Raw genomic sequence first — 12,500 nt, forward strand, 5'->3', positions numbered from 1 at the left:
CAGTACTTCTAGAACATGAATTCTTCCAGATTTTGTTATTTTAGAACAAAAGAAGAATAACTCGCATCATAACTGCCAGGTGCAGCAAGGCCACTATGGCTTTTATCTCCCATTGGCTTAGAGGACACGTCTTCACGTTGCAGCGTTCAGACTATCTCCCATTGGCTTAGAGGACACGTCTTCACGTTGCAGCGTTCAGACTATCTCCCATTGGCTTAGAGGACACGTCTTCACGTTGCAGCGTTCAGACTATCTCCCATTGGCTTAGAGGACACGTCTTCACGTTGCAGCGTTCAGACTATCTCCCATTGGCTTAGAGGACACGTCTTCACGTTGCAGCGTTCAGACTATCTCCCATTGGCTTAGAGGATTCGTCTTCACATTGCAGCGTTCAGACTATGGGTTTTATCTCCCATTGGCTTAGAGGACACGTCTTCACGTTGCAGCGTTCGGTCTATGGCTTTTATCTCCCATTGGCTTAGAGGATTCGTCTTCACATTGTAGCGTTCGGACTATGGGTTTTATCTCCCATTGGCTTAGAGGACACGTCTTCACGTTGCAGCGTTCAGACTATCTCCCATTGGCTTAGAGGACACGTCTTCACGTTGCAGCGTTCAGACTATCTCCCATTGGCTTAGAGGACACGTCTTCACGTTGCAGCGTTCAGACTATCTCCCATTGGCTTAGAGGACACGTCTTCACGTTGCAGCGTTCAGACTATCTCCCATTGGCTTAGAGGACACGTCTTCACGTTGCAGCGTTCAGACTATCTCCCATTGGCTTAGAGGACACGTCTTCACATTGCAGCGTTCGGACTATGGGTTTTATCTCCCCTTAAAACCTCTTAAACCCAAAGGGGGGTCCAGGAGGGAAAATCAGAAATATCGGCGTTGGAACCTGAGACCTTGACCAGACCCATTTTCCCGCTGAGAGCTGTTCATGAGGTGGACAGCCGCTGCCCCGGCCGGCGGGGGATTGAGGCTTAAGAGGTTTTTTAAATCATCGGGGTAGATGAGGCCCTTGCCCTACAGCAGTACGCCATCGGCAAGCTGAGTCATCGCCCAACAGTTGCAGCAACAACTGTTCTCTACAAGATGCACACTCCCAACTGTCCAGTGGACCTCAAAGCACTAACTACCTCAAGCTCACACACCTCAGGTCCAATCACACGGAGAGTACTACTAAGCCACGCCCTGGAAACCCCCAAAGTCAAACACCAAATGCCTCGACAGGAGCTTTCTCCACTCTGCTATAAGAGACATTACATATATGATGAATTCCTGTTCTGTTCTTTACCTACAGAGAAATGTCTATTTGTATGTCTCTAAATGTTTGTATGTCTTTAAATGTTTTGATGAATTGAACAATGTGGACCCTGTTGTAAACAAGTGTAATGCTTAATTGGGTCGTCCACTCACAGTTGACAGTCTTTGTATTGAGTTTGTGCTTAAAATGTACTGTAAATTCTACAAACTGTTAATAAAGATTTCAATCAATCAAAAAAACATCTAGCAGTGTTCACGCCTTCACTCTGCTATAAGGACATGGAACAGCCTTCCTTTCCCCGGTGGTTGTTGGAGACATTACATCTAGCAGTGTTCACGCCTTCACTCTGCTATAAGGACATGGAACAGCCTTCCTTCCCCCGGTGGCTGTTGGAGACATTACATCTAGCAGTGTTCACGCCTTCACTCTGCTATAAGGACATGGAACAGCCTTCTCCCCCAGTGGCTGTTGGAGACATTACATCTAGCAGTGTTCACGCCTTCACTCTGCTATAAGGACATGGAACAGCCTTCTCCCCCGGTGGCTGTTGGAGACATTACATCTAGCAGTGTTCACTCCTTCACTCTGCTATAAGGACATGGAACAGCCTTCCTTCCCCCGGTGGTTGTTGGAGACATTACATCTAGCAGTGTTCACTCCTTCACTCTGCTATAAGGACATGGAACAGCCTTCCTTTCCCCGGTGGTTGTTGGAGACATTACATCTAGCAGTGTTCACGCCTTCACTCTGCTATAAGGACATGGAACAGCCTTCCTTCCCCCGGTGGCTGTTGGAGACATTACATCTAGCAGTGTTCACGCCTTCTAGAAGAGGCTGAACAAACACCTCCTCAGTGTGTGACTGTAATCCCACAAAGCTCAAGGACTGTCATTCATCCAACATTCAGTTTAGACATGTTGTACTGTACGCCTGACTGAGTAGCTGCAGGTCATTGATGGGCTATTTGAATGTATTTTTCTCATAGCCTGGATCTGCTTAAGCTTAATAAAACACTAAAAACAACAAAAAAAGGCTCTGAATATCGCAGTTTATCTCATTATGAGCCATAACGGAAATAGCATGAACCATAAATAGAAAATGGCTCTATAACCCATTCTGAACGGGAACCCCTTTTGGTGCTAGCATTACGTTATGCTTTAGCTATTGAAAAATAGCAGATCTACAAGCTCATAGCGCGCCACCGAGTGGCGCGCTACGAGCTTGTAGGTCTGCTATTTTTGAAAAATCGAAGAACGACTGACATTTTTAGAATCTGATCTCAGGTCAGAATGGGTTAATCAGACCAGTGTGTGTCCAGCGGAAACCTCGTATGAATCTGATCTCAGGTCAGAATGGGATAAAAATAACCTACCCTCCTTGCACTCCAGAGCCACCCTGCTCTCCAGGTTGTCCATCTGCAGCTGGAGGCGTTTGAGCGTGCGGTCTGCGTCTCTGGTCTTCCTCTTGTAGGCGATCAGCACGGCGATGATGGCCACCAGCAGCAGGCCGCCGCCCACTCCGATGGCGATGATGGCGGGCAGCGTCAGCACGCTGTCTGAGTAGATGTGCAGCATGCCCGGAGAATACTCCAGGCCCCCTACGAGGATCTAGAGATCAGAGACAGAGACAGAGACAGACAGAGACAGAGACAGACAGAGAGAGAGAGAGACAGAGAGAGAGACAGAGAGACAGAGACAGAGACAGAGACAGAGAGAGAGGAGACAGAGACAGAGAGACAGAGACAGAGACAGAGACAGAGACAGAGAGACAGAGACAGAGACAGAGACAGAGACAGAGACAGAGACAGAGACAGAGACAGAGTGAGAGACAGAGACAGAGACAGAGAGAGACAGAGAGAGAGAGAGAGAGAGAGAGAGACAGAGACAGAGACAGAGACAGAGACATAGTGAGAGACAGAGACAGAGAGACAGAGACAGAGAGAGACAGAGAGAGAGACAGAGACAGAGACAGAGACAGAGACAGAGTGAGAGACAGAGACAGAGACAGAGAGAGACAGAGAGAGAGAGAGAGACAGAGACAGAGAGACAGAGACAGAGACAGAGACAGAGAGAGAGAGAGAGAGAGAGAGACAGAGACAGAGACAGAGAGAGAGAGAGAGAGACAGAGACAGAGACAGAGACAGAGACAGAGACAGAGACAGAGAGACAGAGACAGAGAGAGAAGAGACAGAGAGAGACAGAGACAGGGAGAGAGAGAGACAGGGAGAGAGAGAGAGAGAGAGACAGAGACAGAGGAGACAGAGAGAGAGAGAGAGAGAGAGAGAGAGACACACACACACACACAGATAGAGAGAGACAGACAGAAATAGAGAGAGACAATGACAGAGAGACAAAGAGAGAGAGGGGGGGGTCAGGTAATGTGAATGTCATGACATGCAAATGTAATATTGTGTAATTCAGTTTTACTCTTGAAACGTGTGTGTGTGTGTGTGTGTGTGTGTGTGTGTGTTTGCGTAAACGTGTGTGTGTGTGTGTGTGTGTGTGTGTGTGTGTGTGTGTGTGTGCGTGCGTGCGTGCGTGAGACTGTGTGTGCGTGCGTCTAAATATCAAAGTGTGTGTGTGTGTGTGTACCTCTTTGATCTGTCATCAGATCAATTAACCATGGCCACCTGCTGCTGTACTTAATGACTTTCACCTTTACACAAATGTGTGTGTGTGTGTGTGTGTGTGTGTGTGTGCGTGCGTGCGTGCGTGCGTGCGTGCGCAATGACCTGGGTTTATAGTGGTCATTAAGGACCTTGTCCTCTCCTCTCTCTCCTCTGTCTTGCCTCCAGCTCTCTCCTCTCCTCCTATCTGCTGTTAATCTCTCAGGAGTCTCTGTCTCTTCTCTCCGTCCATCAGTCCTTTACTTCTCTCTCTCTCTCTCTCTCTCACACGTTCTGCCATCGTATAATTTCGTTCTATCGGTGTATCTCGGTGTTCCTTTCTTTGTCTTTCTGTCTTCTTGTTGTTTGAGTCACTTTAACCCATTTTCAAACATAGCAGATCTACAAGCTTGTAACGCGCCAAGGTCTGCTATTTTTTTAAAGTTGTGAAAATGTGGCACAAATCTTTGAATACATATTTCAGAGCGAACATTTTTAACTAAAATATTGGAGCTACATATTTTGAGATGGGGGTCCGTGGCCCAATAGAGATAATTCTGGGGGTCCTTGACATGAAAAAGGTTGAGCCCCACTGACATAGAAACATACGTTTTTCAGAAAATATTTAGGATTCTGAAGCCTTTTTTTAAAGTACAAAAAATGAATAATTAAGAAGTAGTGGAAATAGAACCGATGTGGTCCTTGGTCTGTCAGGGCTCTCCTTGGGAAGCATCCATGAACCACCTAACCTAACCTGGCTCCTTCCCAACTGAAGGAACAGTACTGAACTATCTATCTCTAAAGGGAGAGGCCGCATGCAGCCACCCGGACTGAGAAAACTCATTTTGTGCCCTGTGTATCTTTGGGTCATGACTCACACTTCGTGACCACAGAGAGAGAGAGAGAGAGAGAGTAGGAACAGAGATTGAATAGATTGAGAGCTATGCCTTCTGGCTCCGTTCTCTTTATTTTGTCTCCACGGTGACACAAAAGATAGTACGGCTTCTTCTGCTGCTCCGATTCTCCGGCTGATCTCCTCCCCTCACTGGTGAACAAGACCCTCAAGATACTAACTCATTACCTATAATACCTGGAGATATCTTCCTAAACTTGTATTTTTATCCGTAAGAGGTATTTGGCCAAAGATATTCTGATATAGAGGGTATGCGCGTGACATCATCATCATACCCGGAAGATATGTGGGAACTAGGGGTGCACCGATGTGGAAATTCTTGGCCGATACAGATACCGATGTTAAAAAAAACTATCTATTATATACCGTATTTTTCCAAATGGTAGCCCGGGCTGTTAATATGCTAAAACTATTTGGACCCCGGGCGTTTATAAGGAACTAGGCTGCAGTAGGCCGTTATTTATTTTTGCACCGGTCTGCACCGGGCCATTATTTGGTTACAGTTCCTGTCGAGCATGTTTTTTTTGGTGTAGGGTGGAATTTGAAATGTGTCCATATCGCCCAGACCTTACACATGCACTTTTCAAAGGCTGCAAATAGGAAGCAGACCCTTAGCATCAACTGGACCAATCACTCACCACCAATCTCTGCTCCCCGGTCAGATCTGGCGAATCACAGAGCAGCTGGTTCTCCGACACCGTCAACAGACAGGGAACGTCTCCAATCAAAACGCTGTAGTTCAGGCGGTTGTTGCCGGGGGCGGGAGGAATCAGGTTCTTACCCTGAAGAATGAGTTTACACATAAACGTAAATTGAAGTCAAAGTGAAATAAAAATAAGAGAATGAAACATAAAAACACTATAACACACACACACACACACACACACACACACACACACACACACACACACACACACACACACACACACACACACACACACACACACACACACACACACACACACACACACAGACCTTGAGGATGATGGGTGACCCTGGCTTGACCTCCATGATGCCCGTGTTCCCCCAGGGGTCAAAGGTGGGGTTGGGGTAGTGTGTGAAGGGGGTGGAGTTCAGGATCAACAGAGCAGAAACCTGAAACCAACACAAACAACATTAACAAGAAGAATGTTTACATATATGAATAACAACATTATTAACAAAAGACAACTTTAAAGGTATATTCAGTGATTTCACTCAAAAAACCTTAGGTTTTGTTTTTGGCTGTGGGACCCAGCCTTTCGTCCAATCAGGATAGAGAGTCAAAAACGAAACCTAAGGTTTTTTGACCCCCAGGGGTTAACTGGGGACAGGGAGGAACTCCTTATATGGTCAGCACACTCTATAGTAGGGAGGATTATCACAACAAAACAAAAAAATAAGTGATATTTGAATTAAGTGAAATCACTGAATATACCTTTAACCTACAACGTGTGCATGCGTGCATGCGTGCAGGTGTGTGTGTGTGTGTGCGTGCGTGCGGGTGTGTGTGTGTGTGCGTGCGTGCGTCACCTGGTCCAGGATGAAGCCAAACTCGTCGGGGTGTAGCGCCCCCTCTGGTGGGTTGGATTTATTGTAGACTAAACCAGGAGCTAAACAGGTCATCACACTGTCATTCACTACGTTACACACCTGAGAGAGAGAGAGAGAGAGAGAGAGAGAGAGAGAGAGAGAGAGAATGAGATTGAATACACATTAAAGTTAAAGTGTGTACAGTACGGAGTACAAGAGTATAGTGTACCACTAGTTTACTTCCTTGTACTACTAGGGTACAGTAGTACAAGGAAGGGTACTAGTAGGGAACAGCATAGTAGTGTACACTACAGGATGCACACTACTCTGCCATATAAGATGTGATACTGACTAGGGTAAAGGGTACTAGGAAGCTAGGATACATACAGGGTATATAATATACTTACATTAGTCGTCTCTATGCCTCCATACTTGGCTCTGACTTTGGGCTCTTGGATGGTCAACAGGTTGGTCCCTGTTACTGTGATAATGGTACTGCCACTACACACACACACACACACACACACACACACACACACACACCAGGGACCGCAGGAAAAGAAGATTTATGTAAAAATCTAAATAAGGCAAAATTCTAAAGTTTCCAAACATTTTCAATATTTTTTCTAAAATCTTAAAAAATAGCCAACATATACAGATGTGCCAACATACAGATGTGCCAACATACAGATGTGCCATTCATTCGCCATGCATTTTCCTGAAGGTTTTCTGAAAATGCATGTTTTCCCTGCAGGTTTTCATACAATGATTAGTCTTGTTAATTATTATTCTGCAAAGAAGTGTCCAGTCCAGAGGAACTCCATCATATTCAGGGAATCTGAATAGAATTAACCCATTCTGAACGAGAACCCGTTTTGGTGTCAGCATCATGTCGTGCTTTAGCTATTGAAAAATAGCAGACCTACAAGCTCATATCGCGCCACCTAGTGGCGCGATACGAGCTTGTAGGTCTGCTATTTTTTGAAAAATCGAAGAGCGACTGACATTTTTAGAATCTGATCTCAGGTCAGAATGGGTTAACCAGACCAGTGTGTGTCCAGTGGAAACCTCGTATGAATCTGATCTCAGGTCAGAATGGGTTAACATATAACACGCCCGCCTTCCTCAGTCTACTGCATTGCCAATGGCAGGACATGTGCAGAATCAGATCTTTTTGCCAGCCAATTAAATAAAGTAAGTCCACAGAGGAGCTCTAGGAACAAGTGTGCAAATGTTTCTTCTTGTTCTTTGATGTTTGCACCTAGCTGGCCTAAATACAGGCACAAGATGTGTACCCAAACCTCTCTGTGAACGCTTCTCAGACGGCACGTCTGTACGTGGATATAAAGTGGTTAAAATGATTGTGATGCTGTATTAACTATACTGTTGCTATAGGGACCCCCTGGAACACCCCCAAGGGCCCCTGGGGGTCCCCGAATCACTTTGAGAACCAATAATGTGCTGCATGTGCTGCAGACTACTGTTGTAACTCAGCTGTGGTACATTACAGTTGTTAAGTATCCATATTTATCCACAGTCATTTCACAGCTAACAAAATGTATCGTTCAATGCAAACATCTATACATTGTATAATTCCAATGTTAACCCATTCTGAACGGGCACCCGTTTTGGTGTCGGCATCATGTTATGCTTTAGCTATTTAAAAATAGCAGATCTACAAGCTCATATCGCGCCACCGAGTGGCGCGATACGAGCTTGTAGGTCTGCTATTTTTTGAAAAATCGAAGAACGACTGACATTTTTAGAATCTGATCTCAGGTCAGAATGGGTTCATCAGACCAGTGTGTGTCCAGTGGAAACCTCGTATGAATCTGATCTCAGGTCAGAATGGGTTAATCTAACATTACATTATACATACCGTACCAGTGAATATGTGGGTGTGACTGTGTGTAACTGTGAGTGACTGTGTGTGTGTGTGTGTGTGTGTGTGTGTGTGTGTGTGTCCGCCTGTGTGAATGTGTGTGTTTATGCACCTGTGCGTCTGTGTGTCTTACTTGTGAATGTGTCTTACCTGTGTGAATGTGTCTTACCTGTGTGAATGTGTGTGTTTATGCACCTGTGCGTCTGTGTGTCTTACTTGAGTATAGTCCAGTTGGGTTCTACGTTGAGGATGGTGGGGTCGTCTGTGTAGACGTATCGGATGTCAGAGCTCGTCACCTCGGCCTTGTCGATCATCAGGCGGATGGGGGCGGGGCCAGAGTTGGACTGGGAGGCGGGAGTTACACACACGATCTCCCGAAAGGTCCGTCTGAGAGAAGAGGCGGGGAGAGGAGAAGGACGATTAGTTAAAGATTAGTAATGTTGGAAAGGCTCTATTTACCCTCACAAAAAACATGCAGTAATCCTGGTCTCTAAACTGCCTCCCCTTGGCCAGCCTGATGGAGGGGAAAGGAACTGGTTGGAATAACGTGTTCCTTCCACGCGCTACGTCCAACCAGGGAAACTCCCCCCTGTCAGGTGTAAAGGAGCAACTTGGACACTCAGGCATGAAGGAAGCATGAGTTCAAGTCCGTTGCTCGTGGGATAAAAAATATTAAAAACTAGAAAAAGTGCCCTTCTGGGCACAGGTCTCCACCAGGATTTCTTCCTCAGCCTAGTGGGAATATGCGTGCACAGTTTCATCGCAATCGGACGCTGCGTTGAGGAGTTGTACAAAGCGGGCTACTCCTGAAAACTGTAGGAGCCAATCGTGGCCAATCAGGATGGAATATGAGAAATCAAACAAACCTGTCTTGATCACATGACTATGGAGATCATGTGTACCGATTTGCGTGAAATTTGGATAAAATCTGAAGGAGTAATAATAGAAAATGTGTTTTACATATGTCGGCCTCCTGGTGGCGCTATAAAGACCAGATGTGAAAAATTCCAGGCAAAGGTTTTTCCTTGGCCTCTAGGGAGTTGGCATACAAAGTTATCCACAGATCCGTGCAGTTAGAGGTAAAAACACTTTTCGGCCAGTTATAGCGCCACCTTGAGGCTGAGTTGAAATTGTTCATGTGGCATTTCGTCCTCGGCCTAGTGGGAATGTGCGTGCACAATTTCACGCGATGTGTTCATGATTTGCAGCATTTTGTTTGAAACTGAGCACTCCTGTGAACTTTGGAAGCCAATCTTAACCAATCAGGATGGAGTCTGAGAAATCTGAAAGAACGGTTTTGTTGAATGGCTCTAGAGAGAGTGTGTACCAATTTGCGTGATGTTTGGACAAAATCTGAATTGCTTGCTAAGCACGAGTATTGATCATTTTGCACTTTACTTTTTGACCTTTCAAAATTATCTAAACATTGACCATCATCTACAATCCTGGGTAGGGCCACCAGGCCAGGCAGAGGTATGCACTCCTTTCTCGTTCATGACATTGCACGCACACGCACACGCACATGCACACACACACACACACACACACACACACACACACACACACACACACACACACACACACACTCTTTAAGACTCTTACTTGACAAAGAGACACTCTTCCTTGTGGATGTAGATGGTGACGGAGCTGCCAGCGTCCAGGTGTTTCCCAGAGATGGTGAGTCTGGTTCCCCCAGAGACGGGACCTCTTTCTGGGATAACTCCACTCAGAGAGGGGCTCTACACACCCAGCCAACCATGGAGGGAGGGGTGGAGATACAAGACAGATGGGAGAGAAAGAGATTCACAATTACGGCAATTACATTGTTAGACCAGAGTAAATGACGTGAACTGTAGTCTAGTCAACAAACGACGTAGTGTAGTGTAAATGGTCACGTAAATAGTGACAAAGACAAACCTAATGAAGTCGCACACACGGGACCCACGGAAGATAGCGAGCAATGCAGCGGTAGGACGGTTAAAAGGCTTTGTAGCGTGTGATGCATGATACCCAGGGGCTTATACCTCATGTGGGCTAATTCTGAACGGATTTATGTCATTCAAACTCTCTCTCTCTCTCTCTCTCTCTCTCTCTTGTAATCTTCAAAGTCTGAGCGCCCACCGGCAAAATCATAAATCGGCGCCCACGCACGCACACACGCACGCACACACGCACACTCACCACAAAGGAGTAGGTTTGCTGAGACAGAGTTCTGTACTCTGAACTACAGACTCCAATACAGAGCTCCACTGGACCTCCTGGGGAGTGGGGGAGCAGTGCCTCCGACATGTCACACACTATCCTGAAAAACAGACAGACAGGCAGAGAAAGACTTTACTAATCTATAAAAACAGACAGACAGGCAGAGAAAGACTTTACTAATCTATAAAAACAAACAAGACAGGCAGAGAAAGACTTTACTAATCTATAAAACAGACAGACAGGCAGAGAAAGACTTTACTAATCTATAAAAACAGACAGACAGGCAGAGAAATACTTTACTAATCTCTAAAAACAGACAGACAGGCAGAGAAAGACTTTACTAATCTCTCAAGACAGATTGTGCAGAAACCACAGTGAGCCTTCACTGACATTCATGTTGTTAGCACTCAATCAATCAGCCCATACATCCAAACAGAAACGTCCTATTTGATTTCATTAAAATACTTTAAACAACATCAAATTCACTTTGTCACTCACTTTGCCACTCGATCTGCCATTCACTTTATGCCCCTCTAGTCTATGTCAATACTTCCCTGATCAATGCTACACAAAACCTCCCATTGCCCCCACATCTCAACAAATGCCTCCACAGAAGTAAGATAGAGACAGCCAGACAGACAGACAGAGAGAGAGAGAGAGAGAGAGCACAGATGTGTATATAATCAGGGGTGCACACTATTATTTTGGGCTAGTACTCAAAGGAGCACCTGCCCATGTAGTAGATACGTTTGTATCCTGCCACAACGTTATGCTGATTTCACACGGGCAGATGCACCTGCAAAGCTACACTAGTACACCTAGTCACAGACAGTGTCGTCATTAAGCTGCAGTATATCCCACTGGGAGCACCTGTCCGTTTATCTCTAGCACAACCAAGAACGTCCAACACATATACAATGAATTACTCACCTAATGCTGCCTGCAGGTTCCATGTTTAATTCCAGTGTGTGTAACCTACATTATTGTCTAAGTGACAGTTTTCACATTGTAAACATGGTCGCTAACGTGGTTTAGCGACTAGCACTTTGACAGCTCATCCATCGCAGCTTGTTTACAAGTGAAACGGACTTTCTGTGAAGAAACTGCCTCATCAAAATAAGAGCCACTTGTAATGATTAGTCAACACTAGTTTTATTTCTAAGTCTTCTTACAGGACGTTAACATCTCATTTGAGTTCCTTTTGAATGCCTGTCAGCATTCTCTAAATCCCTGTCTCTCAGCTGGTGTGCAAATGCACCTCCATGCCTTTGATCTACCGCGTACCAAACGTTTTAACGACGCATGCACACTGGCACACCGCTTGTGTGCACCCCTGTATATAATACTATATTTAACACACACACACACACACACACACACACACACACACACACACACACACACACACACACACACACACACACACACACACACACACACACACACACACACACACACACACACACACACACACACACACACACACACACACACACACACACACAGACACCTCTCAGCGCTGATGTACTGTGAGGGGACAGGGTTACAGTACTGACCTCTCAGCGCTGATGTACTGTGAGGGGACAGGGTTACAGTACTGACCTCTCAGCGCTGATGTACTGTGAGGGGACAGGGTTACATCTGACTCCGGCCACCTGGACGTGGGCGATCTCTCGGACCTGCAGACCCAGGTTCTCCCCCTCTATGGTCACCCTGGTGCCCCCTTCCCTGGGACCGGTCAACGGACGGATCTACACACAGACACACACAGACACAGACACAGACACAGACACAGACACACACACACACACACAGACACACACACACAGACACACACACACACACACACACACACACACACACACACACACACACACACACACACACACACACACACACACACACACACACACACACACACACACACACACACACACACACACAGACACAGACAGACAAAACAATCAGGTTTAAAAGTGTTTCAACTGGTCAACCAAATGAGATATCGGCATATACGTGATATTTGCTAATTGTATGTCTGTTCTTGAGGTAACTTAACCCATTTTGGGCGGGAATGTTTCAAGCATTATGTTATGCTTTAGCTATTGAAAAATAGCAGA

General features: G+C 45.8%; 1 protein-coding gene across 1 annotated transcript in view; it reads right to left on the reverse strand.

Annotated features, from left to right (window-relative positions):
* plxna3 (plexin A3) overlaps positions 1-12,500 on the reverse strand; it is a gene marked incomplete at its 5' end in the record, with an annotated part of 133,992 nt that overhangs the window by 19,863 nt on the left and 101,629 nt on the right. Inside the window, 9 exons of the mRNA XM_083769880.1 lie at positions 2,639-2,873; positions 5,423-5,566; positions 5,760-5,879; positions 6,297-6,416; positions 6,704-6,797; positions 8,395-8,565; positions 9,781-9,917; positions 10,360-10,480; positions 11,983-12,131. Of these exons, the coding sequence (XP_083626006.1) occupies positions 2,639-2,873; positions 5,423-5,566; positions 5,760-5,879; positions 6,297-6,416; positions 6,704-6,797; positions 8,395-8,565; positions 9,781-9,917; positions 10,360-10,480; positions 11,983-12,131 (1,291 nt within the window). The remainder of the gene's footprint in view (positions 1-2,638; positions 2,874-5,422; positions 5,567-5,759; positions 5,880-6,296; positions 6,417-6,703; positions 6,798-8,394; positions 8,566-9,780; positions 9,918-10,359; positions 10,481-11,982; positions 12,132-12,500) is intronic.

The sequence above is a fragment of the Protomyctophum parallelum genome, assembly GCF_964188405.1.
Source record: "Protomyctophum parallelum genome assembly, chromosome: 7".
In the NCBI taxonomy this organism is placed as follows: domain Eukaryota; kingdom Metazoa; phylum Chordata; class Actinopteri; order Myctophiformes; family Myctophidae; genus Protomyctophum; species Protomyctophum parallelum.